This window comes from Dromaius novaehollandiae, chromosome W, assembly GCF_036370855.1.
Source record: "Dromaius novaehollandiae isolate bDroNov1 chromosome W, bDroNov1.hap1, whole genome shotgun sequence".
NCBI classification, from domain to species: Eukaryota; Metazoa; Chordata; class Aves; order Casuariiformes; family Dromaiidae; genus Dromaius; species Dromaius novaehollandiae.
The window spans coordinates 58,233,335-58,254,462 of NC_088130.1; the positions used below are offsets into that span (position 1 = coordinate 58,233,335).

Consider the following 21,128-nt stretch of genomic DNA (forward strand, 5'->3'; position numbering starts at 1 on the left):
GACCCAGATCTTAACACGTTTTAAATAAGTCCTTCATCTGAGTCTTATATCATAGCTGACAGTAGCACAAGAGCAGTCTCATCTGCCTAGCTTCAGCTCTTCGAGCTGCCAACCTGGCTAGAAACCAGAGTCTGACTGTTTCACTAAGTTGTGCTACTAATAACAGTGGTAGACACCATGAAGCTTTCCTTATCCTGACTCAGTTTGGTGTTCCCACATTAATCTGTTGAAACTTTACAGAAAAAAAGGCCAAACAACTGCTACCCCTTCCCACATAGAGGTATATGAAATGACTTCTTACTGTGTCTGGATTGATATCTGATAAAATATTCTACAGCACATGTACCCAACAATTAAGGAGGTATTTTTCAGCTGTAGGGTGAAAAGTGACCTGGTTCCTTTTTCATTTTCTTATGAATTGAATTTAAGGACTGTCCCTAGTGCTCTACCACAGAACACCCTTCCAAAAGAAGAAAGGGGTGGTCAACACTGGAACTAGTTTTAAAACAGAGTGATATCCATCTGTAAAAGCATTGATTACTGCATTTTTTCCAGATAGGAGCATATGACTGCTGCTGATAGCAAAGAATGAGCTTGGAGAACTTTTTCAAATCTATGTTCCCAAAAAAGACTCTGACTCATTCATTCATTCATTCTCTCTCTCTCTCTCTCTCTCTCTCTCTCCCTCTCCCTCTCCCTCTCCCCCCGCACCTCCTTTCTCATTTTGGGAAGGGACAACATAAGTAAAGGGTGCTTTATAAGATTATACTTTTTAAAATAATGGAATTTAATGTTTGCTTTCTAAATACTTCTCTCATCTCTGAAAGTACTTGGAAAATCAAAAGAAGTGTAGGGATGCTTTGCTTGAATTGAAAAAATACAAAAACTTTTTATTCTTAGAAATAGAAGGTATATCTGAGGTCCTGCTGTCAACTTGTGAGCAGTACTTTCTGCCACAGAGCTTGGTGGAGCCATGCATGTGCTGTAAAGAAAAATGAGTAATGTAAGTAATATCTACTGTGTTTAAAGTTGCATTTCACCCCATGTTATACGTTGTCTAGGATAGCGGGCAGAGGACAAGAAGTATTATTCTTTGCACTCCTTGAACAGCCATCACAGCAAGTTTAATCTTTATGGAAGAGAAAGGAAAGATAGCTTTTGCTCCGTGAAAATCCAGTGCTTCTGAGGAGTAAACTTGTAGAGCTCAAGTAAAGTCAGTGGAGTCTGGCGATCTGACCTCTTTTATCTGTGTAGCTACAGTTTGTTTACTGGAGGCACCTCTTCCAGCTGTTTAGGATATGGGTCCCCTTCTTATAGAAAAACAATGAGAGTGCGGTTGTCCACTTGTGACGTGGGTTATGATCAGCCAGTCCTTCATTACAGATTTCCTTTTGGTCTTTGAGTGGAGCTTGCAAGCACTGCTTCTAAGTGCTCGTCCACGTTGTCCGGCTGGACGTTGGCACCGGTTCAACACTGTGCAATCTCTTCTGTAGCGCAGCACCGACACACCAGAGCCACATGCCAAATTTTGTGGTGAGAATTCAGTGAGTCGCGTCTGAATGGCGTTCCTGCCTTTTATTGGCAGCTAATTACCTTCCAAGTCAATGCTGACAACCGAAGCTCAGCTGGTTCTTTTTAATAAGGACATGTTAACAAATCAGTCTGTGTTTTCAAGCTGGCCTCTGAACTCTTACACCTTTATTTGCTCTGCTACATATTGTCAGTATAATTTCTGAGCCTATAGTTTGTGGATGTTGGAATGAGATTATCTGACCTCAATAGTTATACATATAAATCTTATAATAAGACTAAATTCTCCCTAGCACAGTCTTATAATTTAAATACCATGCAAGTATAGCATACTTTCTTATTATTAATCATAAAATATTAATCATTTAAAATATTAATCATTTTAAAAAATTGTCCAGGGTTTTTTTTTCAGTGAAGCAAGTGAAATGCTTTTGGAAATCTATGGTCGGGCACGGACAAGAATCACAATGCCCAGCTGACTCTGGAGCATGTCTCGGAGAACTGCCAGCACCATGATGTCTCAGGAGGAGGCAGAAGAATCCGTCCAGCTTTCCTCTGGGCTATACAGAGAAAACAAAAGGATCAGACTTTCCAGTGTTATTTCCGATGCCTTCACCCAGCACAGTCTGGAGCAGCTGGAGTCCCTCAAAGTCCAGGGCTGAAGCAAGTACCTTCATCCCTGTGAAGCTGCGTACGTGCAGCTGGGTCACAGCTAAGCTAGAGGGTCAGAGTGGAAATAAGGCTTGGTCGCTCTGGGTGGACCGTGCAGGTACCAGGTGATAAGCAAGCTGCAAGGGGATGGCGCATACACAGGGCAGATGAAATCTTCTTGGATGTAAGCTGTTATCCTTTTGCAGGCCTTTGCTCTGCTTGTAGGAACATCAGTCTTCCAAACCTTAGAATTTGCATCTGGTTAAATGCAAACACATTTTCATGTGCCTGTCCCTCACGCACAGGTGACCCTGCTGCCCACACACACCTATTTGAAGGGCTGAATTCAAAACAAAGTTGCCAAGATTTTTTGTGTGGGTAAAACAATGACTGTTTCCTTAATCTCTTGAGAAATGGCCAAGATTTTCTGCCTAAATTTAGAAGAACAAAAAGCAGCCTAGGGTAGACCCACATCATGGAAACTTGAGCCCAAAGAGTTAATATTCGGCTAAAATTACAAGCAACTGAAAACAGTGTCATTTTATGCATAATGATCATACATAATGCTATTACATAACTGGCAATATCAAACAGGCTGATTGACGGGTAGAGCTAACACCACTATAACAGCTAAGGTATGTTATACTTATTGCTGCATTTGTTGAACACTATGGCCTTTTTTGTAGTAACGTCTCTTCTAATCTTCCTTCATTTTGGAGATGAAAGGTGTAGGTGTGGCAAAGTTACTGCTGCAGCTGCAGACATGCCTTGACTGCAGAAGTATGGGACATTATTTTTCTCATGAATATTAGTCATAAGAGGGAAAAGAAAAATGTGCTTTGCAATAATCCCTAAAGCAACTATTTCAGTTTGGAACTACTGAAGAGAAATTAACTTCAAGTAGAATTGTGTGCACATTGTTCTCTCTTATTTCAAAATGCTCGAAAAGATGATTTGGTCTATTCCTCTTTGAATTGGCAGTGTTTCTTCCTGCATTTAGTAGACGATAACCTTCCTGAGACAGGTGATGAGTTATTGGAAACTGAAAAATACTACGTAGAATTCCTGGCAATTTTAGTAGCATCATAGAAATGAAAAACTATTTCCCCATCTTTTAAAATTGACATGACTCTTTCTGAGCTAGGCCTACAGTACCTTGGCAATGTATCGTGTATTTAGATGCATTTAGGCAGACAATTTATTGTCCACACAGACTAGGGTAGTGATTGGAAAGGCAACACAGAATATAATTCAGATATGTCTTGATGTCTACTAGTGTAAAATAAAGTTACTCTCGTAACTTCAGCAACCGCAAGCTATTGCATATCTTCACAATTCTTTTATATGAAATATGTCAGGGCTGATTCATCCCTGCCATAATGTCAGATGGTTCGATGTGAAAAGGAAGGGGAGAAGAAATGAGGCCACTGAAAAGTGTTTCATGGAAGTGCTAAGGACACATCTCTAGTTTAAGGTCGTTAGAGCTGTTCCCGCGTGCAGCGAGGGGCAACGCATCAGGGAGTCTCCAAAGTCTTCGGACGGAAACGAAGACACAGATCTGGTTCCTGTGCTGCAGCTGCACAGGGCACAGAACTGAGCCTGTCACAAGACACACTTGTGGACTAGGATTTATACCCAAGGTCAGTCACAAGGGATTATTTAGGACCATCCTGAAGCTGCTGTAACTCATACTAGTTGCCAATAATCAAATTTTGATAAATTCGGATACGTCCCTAACATGCATATAAAAAATACACAATCTTGTCTCTGTAATAATTCTCCTAAGCACAGAGCAGAGCCTCCTAAGACAACTCTGAGAGCAGGGTTTTTCCCTAAGCCATGGCAGCTCTCCAGCATTTTGCCTTGAATGTCAAATCTCTGCAAAGATTTCTTGATTTATTGTCTTTCACCGTATTGCCTCACATTCAATATTACCCTGTAGGTGTGAGGAAACACAGCAAGTACCAATGTTTGGGTTTAACCTCCTAATTTTTATGCCGTAGAAGAGTGTGTGCTCTTGAAATACTCCTCAGAAACACAAGCACAATCTGGGAGAACATCAACTAGATGAGTTGGGCAGTCTCCAGCTGTGAAGATAGCAAGCAAAATATGTTCTGCAAACTTTCTAGAATCTGCATAGTATTACTACTGCACGCTCATGTTTTCTGTGTGCATTTTTAATCTGTCATTTTCTAGTTCTTAGAAACATATCTACACAGAAGGTGGTGTCAATTAAAAAACAGAACGAATAAATAGATTTTATATGACCCCTTCCCATTCACTTTTTTGAGGATCAGATCTGCCCATCTTGAGTTTTCATGCTGCGGTATTTTCACCTAAAAGCTGTGCAGCATTTTAGTGGAACATGAGAAAGATAAGACCACAAAATGCAAAAAGAGACAGCAAGATGTGTCACGTAGCAGTAAGAACTCCATTATGTGTGCTCCAGAAAAATAGAGATTTCTTGAAATGAAAACAGAATACATTTCTAGAAAAACAAGGAAAGATTTTGAAAGTCTGAATGGCAGGATATATTTGCAGTCCAGATGATATTAAAATATTTCACCTTTTCCACCTCTAGGGGGGACTATGTTTTCAGCAAACCTGTCTGTGAAGAATTTTCTTAATCTACAGCAGGCAGTTCAGACTGTTCATGCTCGTTGGAGCGAGTCAAGTGATTCTGGCTTTGTGCATGTGTTATTTCGGAGGGGGAAACAGCCGATGTCTGAAATGACCTTAGCCCTAAAGGGCCAGTCTGGGATCTTTGCTCTCGCTGCAGTCCACAGGCAGTCTGCCTGCTACTGATTCAGGACTGCAGGATTTGCTCCTATTAAAAAGCATTTATGTAGCTGGAAAAAAAAAAAAAAAAGGTCTGTGGAGAAATGTTGGATTTATAGCTATGGAAAATCCTGCAACTGAACTAATGATGAGGTGGATTAAGAGATATTTTGAATTGGGATTAACAAGTCCATTTTCATACATAATTTTTTGGCTCAGAAGAACGAATGAATCACAGGCTGGAGTTATTCTTTATAAAATCTCTTTAAGGTGAAGGAGAACAACTGAGAAGTTCATGATGCCTCGGGGCCTGCAGAGGCAGGGTTACTCCCGGGAGGCTGAATGCAACTGCTCATGCAGGTGAGGGCCACATACTGTGGGCCAGATCCTTTTCTAAAAGCATCAAAATCACTCTTTACACTTCTACTGCTAAATGATGCTGGCTCAATGCCCTTTCCCCGTGTGCTGGCCCTGCTGCTCCCACTCCCATTCGGTCCCGCAATGCTTCACCTCGCAAGGAGCATCCAGCGTGAAGGACGGCAGCCTCGCGGTTCCTGCGCTTGCTATCTCTGCCTCGGTGCTTACACAGCTTACACGCCAGCGAGACAGCGAGGACAGCATGGAGCTCACACGTAAAATGAAGAAGATCCTCTGGTGGGGGAAGGAGGGAATCAAAAGAGATGTTTCCAGATTTCAGTGTTGTAAACATCTGTAGGGTCACCATAAAGCAGTGACTGCAAAGGTCAGCATTTCAAAACGTGTCTTAAGAAAATGTTTTTGCAAGCTCTGTGGTGAAGATGGCTGACGCGTTGTATATGGTAACATTCTGCTTAATCTCGACTATGTTATACGCAGTCATTTACAGCAAAAAATGCCTGACATAACTTACAGTACAGGAACACACAAAACGAGCTGCACCAGGGTGGATGTTTATGTGATCTCCAAGAACACTCTGAAGTTCAATTCAGTAAGCAAATAAAAGTACTTTGAAGGCACATTTCTTAGAGAAGCTACCCATCTCTGAATTTCTGAGCTTTATTATTTTACTGAGCTGTATCAGATAAATGATCCCCCCGCCCCAAAAAAAGACTTTTTTGATGCTTATTTTTGCACACAGTATTATCCGGTGTTTTCATTCCACTTTGCAGCTGTAATTGCAGCTTCCAGCTTGCTTTTCCTTTCAATCAAGCGATGGCAAAGGTGAGCAGACAGGTCGCCCCGGGAGCCCAGGTTCCCCTCTCCGAGGCTGCTCGGCGAAGGCAGCAACAAATTAAGTTTACGCACAGCTGCCCTGACAGCGACCTCGGCACTGAAGGAAACAAACCCCCTCTGTAAGGCGAGGAGCAGCTCACTCACCTCCCTAACTCAAACCTGGGGCACCGAGTAATCGCAGAACGTGCAGCGAGCCGCCCTGCCCGGTGCGAGGATGCCGCCGTTACGGGACGCAGAGGCATCCACTGAGGGATGCCCCTCAGGATCGCACCGTCAGAGCCATCGGACATCCAGAGGCTCTTTCACAAAGCGTTTCACGTGTTTCATGCTGGCACTGCTCCTTATTCCAAAAAACGAGCGTCCGTTTTCAATGGATAAAACCAAAATCTAAGCGTAGGAGTTTTACAACTGGTGAAGAGAGCGGATCGGGGATGCAGTTAACACGCTGCTGCCAGGCAGCGTTGTCAGGGTAATTTAAAAAGTTATTTTCCTTTTTTTTTTTTTCTCCCCCCCCCCCCCCCCCCCCGGAAAGCATCCCAGAGCAGCACTTGTCTCCCCCTTTCCCCGGGAAGCCTTTGCTCCTGGCGGCACGGCGAGCAGGGGAAGGGGCGGGAGCGGCGGCCGCGGGGGGCTGCGGGCAGCGGGGGCGCCCCCGAGGGCTGCGCGGCCGCGGGGCGGCTGCGGTCGCCCCCTTCGCCCGCGATGAAGGTAAAAAAATCGCAGTAAAAGGCAGCGGGTCCCTTTACCGCCGGCGCGGTCCCGCGGCTCAGCAAGGCAGCAGCCGAGCGGGGATAAACCCCACGTAGGTACAACGCGCGTATGAAGACATACATCAGCGCTACCCCCGGGTTCCGCCCGGCGCGGGGGTGCGCGGGGGCCGGGCCGGGGCGGCCGGGGCGGCTCCGCCCTGCGCGCAAGCCCGGCCTCGCCGCGCCGTGTGCGCCCGCGCTCCCACACTATTTAAACGGGCGGGCGGCCGCCGCGGAGCGGCACGGGGCACCCCGGGGGGGCGGCGGGGGCGATGCTCCGGCCGTAGCGCCAGCCGGCGGGGGCAGGTTGTTAATTTAATTCTAAAAATATTTAAAATTTTTAAAATTTTTTAATTTTTTTTGCGAAGCACCTGAGCAATAAAAGCACGAAGGGGCGACTCGAGAGGGGAGGGAGGGAGGGGGCACCCGCGGCGCTCGGCCCCCGCCGCACCGCACCGCACCGCACCGCACCGCGTGGCCGTGGGGGCTCGCGGCCGTGGGGGGCCGCGATGCCGCCCTGGCTGCTCGGCGGGCTCTGGTGCGTGCTGGCGGCGCTGGGCGGCGGCCCCGCGGGCGCGGAGCCGGCGGCGGCGGAGGAGGCGGCGGAGGAGAAGCTGATCCGGGTGCTGGTGCTGCTGCCGCAGGACGACGCCTACCTCTTCTCGCTGGCGCGGGTGCGGCCGGCCATCGAGTACGCGGTGCGCAGCCTGCGCGAGAGCGGCTCGGGGCTGCCGCCGGGCTACGCCTTCCAGCTCACCTACGAGGACTCGGCGTGCGGCAACCGCGCGCTCTTCAGCCTGGTCGACATGGTGGCCCTGCAGCGCCGCCGCCCCGACCTGCTGCTGGGCCCCGTCTGCGAGTACGCGGCGGCGCCGGTGGCGCGGCTGGCGGCGCACTGGGACGTGCCCATGCTGTCGGCGGGCGCCCTGGCGGCCGGCTTCGGCGCCAAGGGCGGCGAGTACTCGCACCTCACCCGCGTGGCGCCCGCCTACGCCAAGATGGGCGAGATGCTGCTGGCCCTCTTCCGGCACCACCAGTGGAGCCGCGCCACGCTGCTCTACAGCGACAGCAACCCCGAGCGCAGCTGCTACTTCGCCATGGAGGGCGTCCACGTGGTCTTCCAGGAGGAGGCCTTCCACATGGCCGTGCACAGCTTCGACGAGGGCAGCCGCCACCTCGACCTCGACGACGTGGTCCGCACCCTGCAGGCCGGCGAGCGGGGTGAGTCCGCGGGGGCGGCGTGGGCATGGGGGGGGCCTCGCCCCCGATCCCGCTTCGCGTTGGCGAGAGGCCGGCTGCGCTCTGGTCTGCTCCCACCCGCTTCGCGTTGGCGAGAGGCCGGCTGCGCTCTGGTCTGCTCCCACCCGCGGGTCTCCTGGGGCAGTGCCAGGGCATGCCGAGCTCGGCCTTGTGCCCAAAAAGAGTTCCCACCACCGGTCTGGATCGATGCTGGGACACCGGGCAGGGAGGGATGTCACTTCTCCACCTGTTGGAGAAGGTGGCCGCCAGCGCAAGACCAGCCACACATGAGCTCGGCCCCCAAAATCTTGCCCTTGCGGATGGGGAGGGAGTTGCCCTTGGTGGTTTTTATTAGGATGGTTTCATCGCCATCACAGCTCGCCAGGGGAAAGCTGATTTCTTGTGATACCACAAGGCTGAAATCGCATGCGTCCACCCGCAGATGCGGAGCAGCAAATCTGTTGCTCGTTCTGCGAGATTTTTTTAAGTGACTCCGTGTAAGTTCAAAGGCTGAGCGGAGATGTTTTCCTCTCACCCTGCTGTGTCTTGCCGTGGCGATCTCTTTCCCCACTCCTGCCATTAGGAGCCCCGTCGAGTGCTTCATAAATAACAAATGCGTTTTGTGAAGCGGTCATATCGGGGAATGTGCGAACTCTAAACCCTCAAGTGCGTGCAGTAATATTGCCACCAACTGTTAGCAAAACACTGTGGAGATAAATGGCTTGTAAAACATGTTGGAAAATCACCCCTGGGCTGGATGCATAAAGTAGTAAAAGGCTTGAAGTACTTTGGAACGTTTAAAATACATTTAATTACAAATTTGAAATGCGATCTTGCCAACTGATGCACAGATATTGGGGGGGGTCATCAAAAAGGTATGTTCCGTTAGAGGCTTTACCAGCCATAGATTTCTTTAAGTTGTTGCAAAGAAAGAAAAGGTGTATTTTGTCAGCGGACTCTTAGGAATCAAGTTAGAGAAAGTTCTTAGCTGTGTTTCAGTAGAGACACAAACGCTGAAAATATTTTATGCTATTTTTACATCCTCAGTTGTAGCATCTTACAATAGTATAAAAATTGAGCAGATATAAATCCTGCTCTATGTGGCTGACACAACCTATGTCACCGTGCTGTAGGCTGGAGTGCTTTAACAGTCCAGCTTTGCACTAGTGATGTAGTTAATGTTGGTGTGAAATTCCTTAATATGCACAAGACCATATTTGTCTAATAACAAATGGACCTTTAATCTTCTTTTTGTGAAAATACCTAAGCAGGTGCTTGAAATGGAGCTTTCCTGTAAGTACTGTTTGGGACAATGTAGTGAATGAAGACAAAGAAACTTGTAAGTGCTAGAGGAAACTGCTAAGTATGGAAAGATTTTTCTTTTTCAAATCAACCTAAGTTATGTGCATATTTGCCTTTCCTCATGCTAAGAGCATAAAAATAAGATTACGTCAAGAAAAGATAAGTGTTAACCCTTAGGCAAAGGGAGCTCTGGCTGTGCTGTTGGATCGTGAGCAATGGCTAAAGGCAAGCTCTGCTCTCTATCCCGGTGCCAAGAGCCAGGGCAGAGAGGCTTGCTTTTTACTAAACTTAAATGCTTTGTTGAGCTGGGACCTTGTTGAGCTTGGTCTTGCGTTTCAGTTTCATTCTTTAACTTGCTAATAACTGGGTTAAAGCAGCCCTCTGTGTTACTTCTTTGTGCGTGTGGGATCCTCTCCCTCTGTCTCACCTGTTTCCATTTGTCCTTTGCTTCATGCGGCTACTGCTCAATGCAGTAGGTGCGACCCTTCCGCCTCCGTTTGTGCATTTCTGACTTTACGGGCTGACCGCATGGCTTGCCTTGTATGTCCCTTTTGTCCTAAGTCGTGTTTCTGCTGCCCACAATGCTAAGACCATCAAAATATATTTTAAGTCGTTTATCATGAAAGGATTCACCATGCACCTTAGCTTACCAGCTGAGGTCTTCATTTCTCCTTGGGACTCCTTGGAGGTCGCCTGATGGGGTAGCGTGGCTGGTGGGCAAGGTATTTGGGTGGTACTGTCCAAATCACTTCCTCTCTACTTCTTTTAACCAGCTTTTAGGGGCTACTGTATCACACCTATGACAAGATCGTCCCACGCTCTTGACTCTACACCCTCTCCCTTGCCTGTACAAATGCACAGGGAAGATGTCACCTCATATCCCTGCTGGTGGTGATCCCACCTGGACGGTGGCTTTTCCTTTAGCAGCAAGGAGTAGGAGCAGGCTTTAAAACGGATATGGGGTGCATGCTAGAAACTATCTTACGGCTGAAAAAGAAGTTGCACCATCAAATACGAATCTTGCAGCTTTGCTAGCCATCTTCTAGGGTGTCTGACTGGAAGAGTCTTAAGGTGTTACGTGCTCAGTGTGGCCTGCCATCAACCCTGGCTGGAGCTGCCAGGTCTGCGAGTGGCCCAGGCTGGCCCAGGAGGTTAAATCCCCACCAGACGGGGCTTTGCACTGAGCTATTGGGGCTGGAGCCCAGGATTGGGAGCTAGGGCCGCACCTGGCCGCACAAAGTGTTTGCTAGCAGATACCTGTCTGGACCCTGGAGCCTTTTCAAGAGCCTTGAGCCTTGGAGGCTCAACAAAATTGTGATGAAAAATATGGTGATAAAAGTTCACCGCCTGTCTTTAATGGATGTCATTAGTAGCTGAAGCTCACTTTTGAAGGCTCAGGCTAGCCATGATGGTCATGAACCCCATACTGCACTTAAACACACTTACACTTTGTGTAAGGAGGCAGGTGTGTAGCCAAAGGGACGCTTACTCCTTTAAGACTCTTTTCTTACTGGAATTAAACACTAAATATTTGCAGAACCAGTCGATCTTTGTCAATAAATTCAAAATATTAGTATTAGAATTACTTTGTGTATACTATACCAGAGGGAAAACATTTTGTGTGTGTGTGCATGTGTACATTTGTGTGTTTACAGTAGTAATGTACAGATGCAGATTAAGTAAACATAACCTACATTTTTGGAACATTGCAAGAGATCTGCCCAGAGCTAATTTGCCTCAAAATCTTGAAATATATAATCTTTGCTCTCCTGCTAGGTTAAAAACCACATCCAAATAGCTAATATCAATTTCCTTACATTCCTTTAGAGGTTTACAAAATATGACTTGGTGTATTTTAAAGCAGATTTTTTTCCTCCACTTTTCTTTATTCCTTTTTGCTCAAGATCTTTTACTGGTGTTATGGGAATTGCTTTGATTTCCATCTACAGATTATAATTTTATGATAGGTATGAATTATAAAGGCAAAGTCAAAGGAGAATTGGGAGGACAGCAAGGAAACATTTCAAAAGGAAATCTCTCACCTATACTGAAACTAGGAACAGGGAGACAAATCCATTCCTGATGTGAGTTTGGAAAAATTTTGATCCAAATTTTATTGTAAGAATTATTTTTTTCTTCCTTCGTGTTGATACCTCACAACAGTCATGAAATATGTCTTGCTGTGTTGCTCTGGAAATTATTATTATTACTCTGCAATAATCAGTTGGACAGAGGTATGCATGGTATAACTCTCCTGAAGTGTGTGGATTTAGCAGAATGTGATTTACACCAGGGCTGCATCTGGAACTTTAAGCCTATGATGGCATAAAACCAGAAGAGTAATGGGAGAAGATTCATTGTGTGAGAAGATTTGGCCTGTTTGGCCTTTTCTTTTTTCTTTTTCTTTTTTTATAATAACAAACACTTCTAACCAGAGAAGCTGAATGTGGTTTTGATTGAGTTTTATTGTTTGGGTGAAAATATTTGCGTACATTATTGTAGTTTTTAAGTCCTGCCATGCATGACAGCGTTCCTGGAAATGTGTGCGCAGTTGGTTTTGAATTGCTGTTCTGACGAGCTCTCTTATGACGAGGCTGTAGGATATAGTCACATGCATCGATACAATACTTCACTGCGCTCTCTGATGTTAGTAGCTTCATACGCATAGTCCTGTGAATGCACATAAAAGTTTATGATGTAGGGTGTTCAGTGTGGGAGGTATCTACCCACTGCTGAAGGTCTAGCTTGAGACTCTCCTTTCTCCTTGCAGAGGGAAGAGGTAACACGAGGTAGCTTGTCATGCCCAGCACACTGGGGAAGTGACGTCTCAAAGTGCATCCTTAGATTAATGTGGAAGAACACATTAGAGGTCTGCTGCCTTGTGGAGGGGTCTTGCACAGACCAGCTTGCTGGAGTGGATGTGGTAGGGCAGCAGTGGGATGCTGGGCTGTGCAGAGCCCTCAGCCTTTGCGTGGCAGAGAGCAGACCATCCCGACTTCCCGAGTCCCCGCTGTAGCATCTTTCGGGATAGGACATGGTGAATTTGGCTGGCATGCTTGAGACTCATGGCTCAGGTGCCAGGCAGGCTTTTCTAGTTGGGTTGTCTGAAGCTCTTTGCACCCCTGAGAATCACTGGTGGCTGTTTGAGCACCTCATAACAATATGTAGGGCTGTGACTGCATGGTCTCCTCTCTCCTGCCAGGCAGAAAGTGAGCTGGGCTGCTGTGCTAGAGATCTGCAGTGACGTGGAAGCTGCTGGGAGGGTATCTGGAGGCTTTGTCACCTAAGCTTTGAGTTGTCATCGTGTGGATCACACTCCTGCACAGAGCACATCTGCAGGCTTGTAGATCCCATTGCAAGACCAAAGCCCCTGTTTAGTGTTTGGTCCATGACAAACAAAGCCCTGTGGCATTTAATCTTCTAACCATGTTTTGTTGTCTTGCATGAAAGGTGGCACTCTTCTCCCCTCCCCCCCCCCCCCCCATTTGTAGCTACCGGACAAGCGTCCAGTCAAAGGTAGTTGCCTAAGCTCATCGTATTGTTGGAGAGAAAGTCATCTGCTGGAGAGATTCATATCATTGACCTTATACAATTGCCTTAGGATGGAGTAAATAAATTGCAGAGAGATTGCTTTCCATTGACTGTGGGGGACTCCGGACAAGAAATTTTACACTAGATGTCTACACTTCAGGCAGCTAAGGTGTAGGTGAGATGAATCAACACCAAACTGCTCAATGGACTGGGAATTACAATGGTAGTATCATTTTATCATCTTCATTCCTCATCTTCAGATTGTCTTATCTTCACTATGAAGCCACCAGTGGCTTATTGTTGCAGTTAACTTCATGAATATATGCAGCTGAACAAATTCAAAGCCAGAAATTCATTGCATGTTGCAGGAGTAAGATATTATGTCTTTTTTTCTTTTTTAAAAAACTCCTTTTTGGAGGAGATGAGGGAATATGAAGTCGCTCTGTTTGGTACCTGTCTTCCATGGACTCTTCAGGAAATCAGTTTTATTTGCTAGCTGAGTTGTTTGTTGCAACATTAGGAGGACGGTTTGGGTCACTGTCTCTGGCAGAGTACACGCTTAAGACTGTTCTCAAAAGTTCTTGAACTGCTTCTTATCTGTGTTTTCCATTTTTCTCCACCAGTTGTAATCATGTGTGCCAGCGGTGACACAATCAGGAACATCATGTTAGCTGCTCATCGACAAGGAATGACCAATGGGGACTATGCTTTCTTCAATATTGAGCTCTTCAACAGCTCATCATATGGTAATGTTTTTCCTTCTGGAGTATGTTGCAAGGTCTTCTGTAAATCTGGTAATATTTTTAGATCTGTTAGCCTCAAAATATGCGCTACTGAATCTCAGAATACACTACCATCTCTCCCTGTTATTGTAATTACCTTCCACTTGGGTTATGATATTGCAGGAAAGAAAATAGACGTTAGTTTTTGTTTAGCTATAGTTACCACTGGGTGGATCACAAGATGTAGTATGACTACGGTATGGGCTAGTTAGTTCTGGTCTATGCTGGGGATTCACCCATCTCATTTCTTTTAGCTTTTGATCGCCAACTGTTTCTGCAAAAATATTCAGCATTGAAAGAGAGATTCTGGATGGTACATGGGCAGTCCAAATATCTTAGAGTAGGCTGGGTGGATAAAAGTGGCTGACTTCACCCCTCATTTTCTAAGGAAAAATGATCAGATTTGTGAAGTTAAAACGGGACTTTAAAAATGTAAATTAAATTCATTTGATTTTTGAACTCTACCCACATTTGATATTATGGCAGTATGTGGCAGAGACTAAACCTGCTGTCAGCTGTTAACAGCTGTCTCAGTTAATTTAAAGTTAGTACTTGAACAACGTGTTTGCTGACAGCTTTAAACAATGTCAGACTGCTGAAGCTGAGGGAAGTGCCTGCCTGAGAACTGGATTTTACTGAAGTGCCAAAATGGCTTTTGAAAGAGCAGTCTCTTTTGCAGGTGCAGGGAAAATAACTTCCCCCCTGCAGGCTGCCTTAACTAATCCAGTACAATAACAAATTCATTTAAAATTGAAGACCAAGTGGGAGTTGAAAAAGAAAGAAAACTTGTTTTCTTCTTTTAAGCCTTAAAAAACTTGAACAGAAATAATTGAATTCACAAAAGGATGACGTGTTTTGTTTAACAGATAAGTTATTCTTAAGTGAAAATCTTTTAAATAAACTTTTGATTATCCATCTAGGACCTCTGAGATTGTTTTACAATAAATAGCCCGCTTTGTTGACAAGCTCTATGATAAACATCCGTTTAAATTCAGAGGTACAGATACATACAGAAGTACAGATACAGCTATATATCTCTTCCAGGTTAGCTAAAGAAGTGCCAAGTTCCACTAGCTAATAAGGAAATTACTGAAATAACTAAAAGGTAAAATTACAGAACAAGATCAAAACCAATAGTTCAAATCAAGGTTTTGTGTTTGCTGATTTAAATTTGCAGTGATTTCATCCCTTGTGACATAAAGTGAAACCGTTTGGTATTGCAACCCTAATCAGGACCAGGGTAAAAGCTGAAGGTTTTATCCATGTCATCAGTCACAACACCCTGAAGTTTCAGCCCTTCTGTAGAGTATGTATGGGAGTTTGGCAGACTTGATTTTTACCTGTGCCACTGATCAAATAACTGCTTCAGTTTCTGGGGTGTCTCATTACAGCTGAGCTACTGCCGCATTTCATCTCATGGAATGAAAATGTCAGATGTGATTCATCTGACCTCAGATACAAGTCTGCCTCTGAGCTGGGCTCCCTTTAGAGTCACAGGAGAGAAACAGGCACTCCTGTACAGTGATTCACCTCAACCTTAGATGTCTGAAATGGCTCAGATGAATCATTCCCTGAAGCTCACTGCTTCCTTGCCTTGGCTGTGAGCAGAGCCTGAAATGACTAGCTCAGCTCTGGAGCTCTACCAGGGAAGTGCCGAAGCTGGCTGGGACAGATGTTACCCAAAGTTGTCTTTGAGCACGGAGATGCTCAATGAGTGCAGGGGCTGCAGGAGGTGGGACACTGCATTTTGCAATCCATTCACATTTCAGGACGGTATTTGCTAGGAGGCAGTGGTGGTTGCAGGAGGCAGTGTTGCACTGGGATGAGTGTCTGCAGTGACGCAGCCACTGGTGGACGGCACTTGTTCAGCCATTTACTGGGCAGTGCTGTGCTGCCCTGGTGGGGGACCTCCACACGGTGCTGTGCTGGGCGGTGGTACCCGTTTGGCGTGTGGTTGTGTGGGGATCTCAGCATTGTCCTCCTTGGGTCATGGGAAGTCCAATCTACTTGTAGTTTTTCCAAGTAAATAGTTAAAACTGTCTACCCTCTGATGTTAAATTGTGGCATTTTCTAACACTTAAAATTCTTTAGAAACAGTTTTTCTGTTTCTTTTTTAATGTGTTTTCTGTGAGGAGCAAAATGACTTTCTCTCAGAAGCTGACTTCTTTGCAGATGGTCATCACATGCAAAAAGCAAGCATATAGAGAAACACAGAGAAATCCTTTCCCCCCCCCCCCCCCAAAAAAAAACCCTTCCTCTTCCCAGTGCCTTGAGATTTTGAAATTACAAAAGGTACAAAATCTAAGACTGGATGCGATTGACAAATTAACATTCCCCCAAGCCAAGTCCATATGACTGTGTTTTGTTATTGCCCTCTGTTCTGAATGCTTTTAATTTTTCAGAAGAGCAGACTTACTAAATGTCAAGGCCGCAACAACTGCAGTTAAGTACTGGAGCAGGACTACATCCTGTAAGATTATCCATGGATGAATTTAAATATGTAAATTATTTTAGGAACTTTGTTATGCAAGTTTAGCTACCCTGTTCCCACTGTCAGTTTGTTTAAAAAAATAAGTACGTACAGTGTACAGGACAGAAATTCATTCATGTTCTGAGCTTCAGCGCTCTGGCAAGGCTTGTGTCCTCTCGAAAGGAAGCCACCCCTAGTTACACTGCTAGCTCGGGGGCCTTCCTTCTGTTTCCATGCACAGACTGAGCTCTTCAGGTGTTAGCTCTGTCTCTTGAGCTAGGAAACTGTTGCTGGACGTGCATGTCTGTCTTTTGGAAAGCAGGAACAAGGACAGAGTGCACGTATTGAAAAGAAGAGTGCTACTGCTGACTGCAGTCATGTTAGCGTGTTAGGCTGCGGGATGTTGTCCAGTGTCAGGTCTGATGAGTGGAGTCCCAGCATAAGTATTTCTTGACCAGTTTATCTTTGAATTGGGAAAGAAATCCCTAGATCAAGGCAGAAGTATGTAGAATTTCATCATAAGAGAGCAAAAGAGCTCCAAAAATAGCTGGCAAAAAAAAAAAAAAAAAAAAAAAAAGAATGACTAAGGTCATGTATGCATTTTGTAAAGATTGCAATCCTTGCCAGTGCTGACCTATGGTAAATAAGGTTTTCTTGGTGAGGGGAAAGAGAGCTAAAGGGAGTTTCCATTTAACAGGAATCTTTTTCAGGGCTTAACTGGGACTCTGCCTTACTCCTTGTGTTGAGAGTGACAGGAGCTGCCATAGAGGCAAAAGCAGCATGAGGAAAGTGTTTCTCCCTTGAAGAGCACAGTTCCTTCTGTATTTCTGCTGTGCTCTCTGAGGAAGGGAAGCAATTCCCTAATTGTCTTTGGTATCCAAAAAAAAAAAAAAAGTCCTATCAGCACTGTCTGGGTACCAGAGGGGGTGAAACAAAGGCTCTGTATTCTGCTTTGGGAGGGCTTGGGGGTCTGTCCATGAAGTCTTGCTCTCACAGACACCCAGGTGCAGCCTGGAGTCCAGTGCAAGGAGCACTGAAGGTTTGGTGCCTGGGCTCTGTTTCCATTAGCATCTCCTCCCCTAAACCATTCACTTTTTTTGGTCCAGACAGCGATATGATTAAGGTCCTTTAACCAAGAAGGGTAGCCACATCCTCCCTCATCTCTTAGTCCTGCAGGTCACCCTTCAGAATTGAGCATATTCCACAGTCTTCACTTTTGCACACTTAGCCATGAATTTTTGTTGTTGTTGTTCCAAAAATAAAACAACTGTCTAGCTTTTAATTGTTTGTAAGTATTTAAAAGCACACTGTTTAGGGCTACTACTTTTCTACTCCTACTCTAGGCTCCTCTACTTATCATTTAAATAGAATAGCACAAAACCTGATCCAGGTCGATGCGTATCTTTCCACTGATCTCATGAAGCATTGGATCAGGGTCTCAGGACCTGTTAGGGTCAGGCCTTGTTAGGCAGAAGGGCTTCTTCTATCAATTAACAACCAGTCAGCTGTTCTGCTTTTTCAAAATCTGATTACTCTATTGGTGTTTTGAGTTGAATCACTTCCCTGCTGTGACGCAGAACACATGTAAATACAGCATAGGCAGAATCTCACTTATTTGTAAGTGTTTCTTTTCCATTGGGAGCAGGCCTCATCTGGCAGCCACTGCACATGTGGCTTTCTACTTGACTGCTATGGGAGAAGTAGCTGTACCATCTGCCTCTCACGCAGGATGATGATCATGCTATTGTATTTTCTGAAGCCTTTCTGACTGCTGAAGACTGAGAAGAGGGTCACTGATGGGGGCGATATGGAGAAAAAGCTTTGTGGTCAGACCCTCCCTCACTTGTTCTAAGTTAAATATCTCTGTGTCTGAGATCTGGCGTGTTTTTTGCTGAGAGATATCTTCTCATGCTTAGACTTGAATCCAGCCTTTAAAAATAAGCAAGCACAGCATGGGAGTAAAGTTGTCTTTCTGTTTGCACATTTACTTGACAGCTGTCACGTCAGCTGTTCCTTCCTGCCCTTCCTCAAGTGGGTTCAGTTCTCCTCATACTTTTCTGTCTCCCCTAGGCAAAAGAGAGGGGACTTTCTGATGGAAAAGGGAAGATGGTCCTTTAATGGTGCCTGATTTGATGTTGGAAATATGTTTGTTTTCCCCCTAGGAAATGGCTCTTGGAAAAGAGGAGACAAACATGACCTTGAAGCCAAGAAGGCGTACTCATACCTCCAGACCGTCACCCTGCTAAGGACAGTGAAACCTGAGTTTGAGAAGTTTTCCTTGGAGGTGAAAAGTTCTGTTCAGAAGCAAGGGCTGCATGAGGATGATTACGTAAGTACTTGTTTACAGGCTTTAGGTTTTAGCATCTTTAAAAACACTCTGCTAATTAAAGCAAAAACAGCTCTCAGCCCTTCTCAGGTCAGAAACACCTGGTTTCATTTACGAAAACTTACCATTGCCCATGTAATCTCCTTTTGCTTTGTTTGGCAATATGTAGTGCTTTTTTTGGTTTGGTTTTTCTGTGGGTAAAGCAAATACCAGCTAGAATAGACGTATGCACAGTCATCTATGACCAGTTGTCCTGTGTTCAGGACAACCTTTTTTGTCTTCTCCCAATACTCTTCTTCAGTAAAAAGACATCTCAGAAAATACACAGGCTGTGTATTGCATCTGATGATGAAGTTTTTCTTAAACGTAGTGAGAAATATGGTCTTGTTTCCCTAGTAAGCATATTTAACTTGTTATTGTTGTTTATTTTAAACTGTCCAATTATATCACTATAGTCCTTGCAAGCCCTTTTAAACCTAGGGGAGTTCCAGTGTCTTCCAGAGGTGGATGTGGGAAAGTGTACGTCTTTATCTTTTTATCTATCTAAATGTAGGAGGAAGATGCCTCTGAAAATTGGTTTTGAGCTACAGCAAAGCTAGTTCTTCAGGCATATTCATAGAAAAGTTTTCTGTGAAAGCAAGAATTTATAGCACATACCTATTGGGATTTCTGCATGCTGATACAAGTACTTCCCTGATAGTCGGCCCTCCCCAGAATGGAGAGTAAACTTTCCAAATGCACTTAAAGAAAAGAGCTCTGAAAGGGGTTTGGTCACTACTTAGCTGTAGGAAACGAGAGCTGAAATACAAACAATTCCATAATAAAAAGGACAGTCAGGGGGAAAAACTTGAATTTGTTGCAGTTAAGTGTGGCACAAAACTGCTTTTACTATCATACATGCCTACCAATAGAGGAAACAATGAACTAGTGAAGACAGAAGATATTTTGGCTTCATAAAATAAGGTAGTATATTACATTATTTTTTCAAGCTAATTCAAATATTGCTGTGAAATGTATTCTGTGAAATTAAGATGCTGCAGCAAGGGTAGATGTGCTTTGAAAGCTGGCTCTTGGGTGAAAGGACAAGAACTGAGGCAGCCAGAGCACCTGCTTTCTCACCTGAAGTGAGATTTGAGGGGAATTTAGGTCCTAAACTCAAAAAAGCAACCTGAACCCCTGATTTGCCAGCTGCCACTCAGGCACCTACCTCAGCTCTTAGCTTTAAGCATTGTGTCCCCCCAGGTGGAGGCATTGTCTTTGATTCAAAGCAAAAGCCCATGAACTTGAAGGCTGTGCTAATAAGTGACCCCTCCTGCAGTTTATCACATAACCTCAGCTGTCTTCAGAAAACCTGTGCTAGTTAGAACTTTGATATATTTTATTTAAAATGTAATGTTGAATCACATCAGTGGCTTGCATTTTTACTGTAAAGCTTCCAGAGTCTAAGCAGGCAGAAGCAATCTTTTGTTGGCATTCTTTGCCTCAGGCAAGTAGAGACACTCCAACTGACAAGTTCAAGGTGCTGCTCTCTGAAGAACCTGCTAAATGGGTTTTGAACAAGGCAAGGGACTGTGATTTGTGCTGTTTTTCCCCTTTCCCTTTGTGTGCCTCTTTGCAGATGTTACCTTGAAAACCTGCCACCTGCTCTTGACTGTGATTGTTGAAAAAAGTAATTTTGAATATTTAAGATCCAGTCACCCCCAAAGACTTCCAGCTGTAGGGTTTTGTAGCATTTCTGGTTCAGGCAGTGCGAAACTTTCCTGAATGAGGAGCACTGTTAAACTGGCCAAGTGCTCAGGATCCTGTGCACCCAGCTCATGGGCGACGGGCTGTGTTAGGGCAGTTTGAAGCAGGGGGGAGGGATGCTTTGGTCTTCTGTAGGATGCAGACCCACCTCAGACCATGTGCCAATTCAGCATTGGTGCATGCTGAGATACAGCAGTGTCACTGGGTAAATATGAGCCCTGTTATGTTCAAGCAGAATTGGATCTGCGAGAGATCAAATCCCCTGGTGCTGGCAGGGGAAGGTTTTGCTAGCTAACGTGTTTGCTGGGGACATTCCTTGCAAGTCTGTGCACCTGCTGCCAGAAGTCCTCTATTCTCTTTTCAGAGCATGGTTGCTTGTGCAATCAGACTTCTGTGCTGGCAGCGCTCCTGACTGTCCCAGTGTGGCTTCATGGGCGCCTGGCTCCCCGCCGCCTTCCCTTCTTCCCTGGCTGCAAATGCCTCATCCTTTTCCTGCCTGGCTCTGCAGGCTGCTTCCTCCATCTTCCCTTCTACCTGGCTGGGCACCTTTTCTTGCTCCAGAGCTTTTTACCTTGCTCCAAGCACTGCCTCCCTCTAAAAAAGGCTGACATTTCAGGGCCAGGCAGTGGCGCTGGATTCCTGCTGGCATTGCCACTGACTTCTGTGCCTGTCACCACTCTTACTTTCCCATCTAGCTTTCTGCACCCTTCTTGGTCTCTTCTCATTGCCTTGGGGCAGAGAGAGAACTTGTGATATATCTATGCCTGCTGTAGTTTCCAGCCATTTGAAAAGGCAGTTCTTGGCTCATGAGA

The 21,128-nt window shown here is 45.3% G+C and overlaps 1 protein-coding gene across 2 annotated transcripts in view; it reads left to right on the forward strand.

Moving 5' to 3' along the window:
- Positions 1-7,350: 7,350 nt before the first annotated feature.
- LOC112982180 (atrial natriuretic peptide receptor 3) overlaps positions 7,351-21,128 on the forward strand; it is a 49,132-nt gene continuing 35,354 nt past the window's right edge. Inside the window, exons 1-3 of one of the 2 annotated variants that reach the window (XM_064500014.1) lie at positions 7,351-8,141; positions 13,616-13,738; positions 18,407-18,573. In XM_064500014.1, coding sequence (XP_064356084.1) covers positions 7,430-8,141; positions 13,616-13,738; positions 18,407-18,573 — 1,002 coding nt within the window. In that variant the 5' untranslated portion in view covers positions 7,351-7,429. The remainder of the gene's footprint in view (positions 8,142-13,615; positions 13,739-18,406; positions 18,574-21,128) is intronic. The other variant, XM_026098374.2, reaches the window with a different exon arrangement.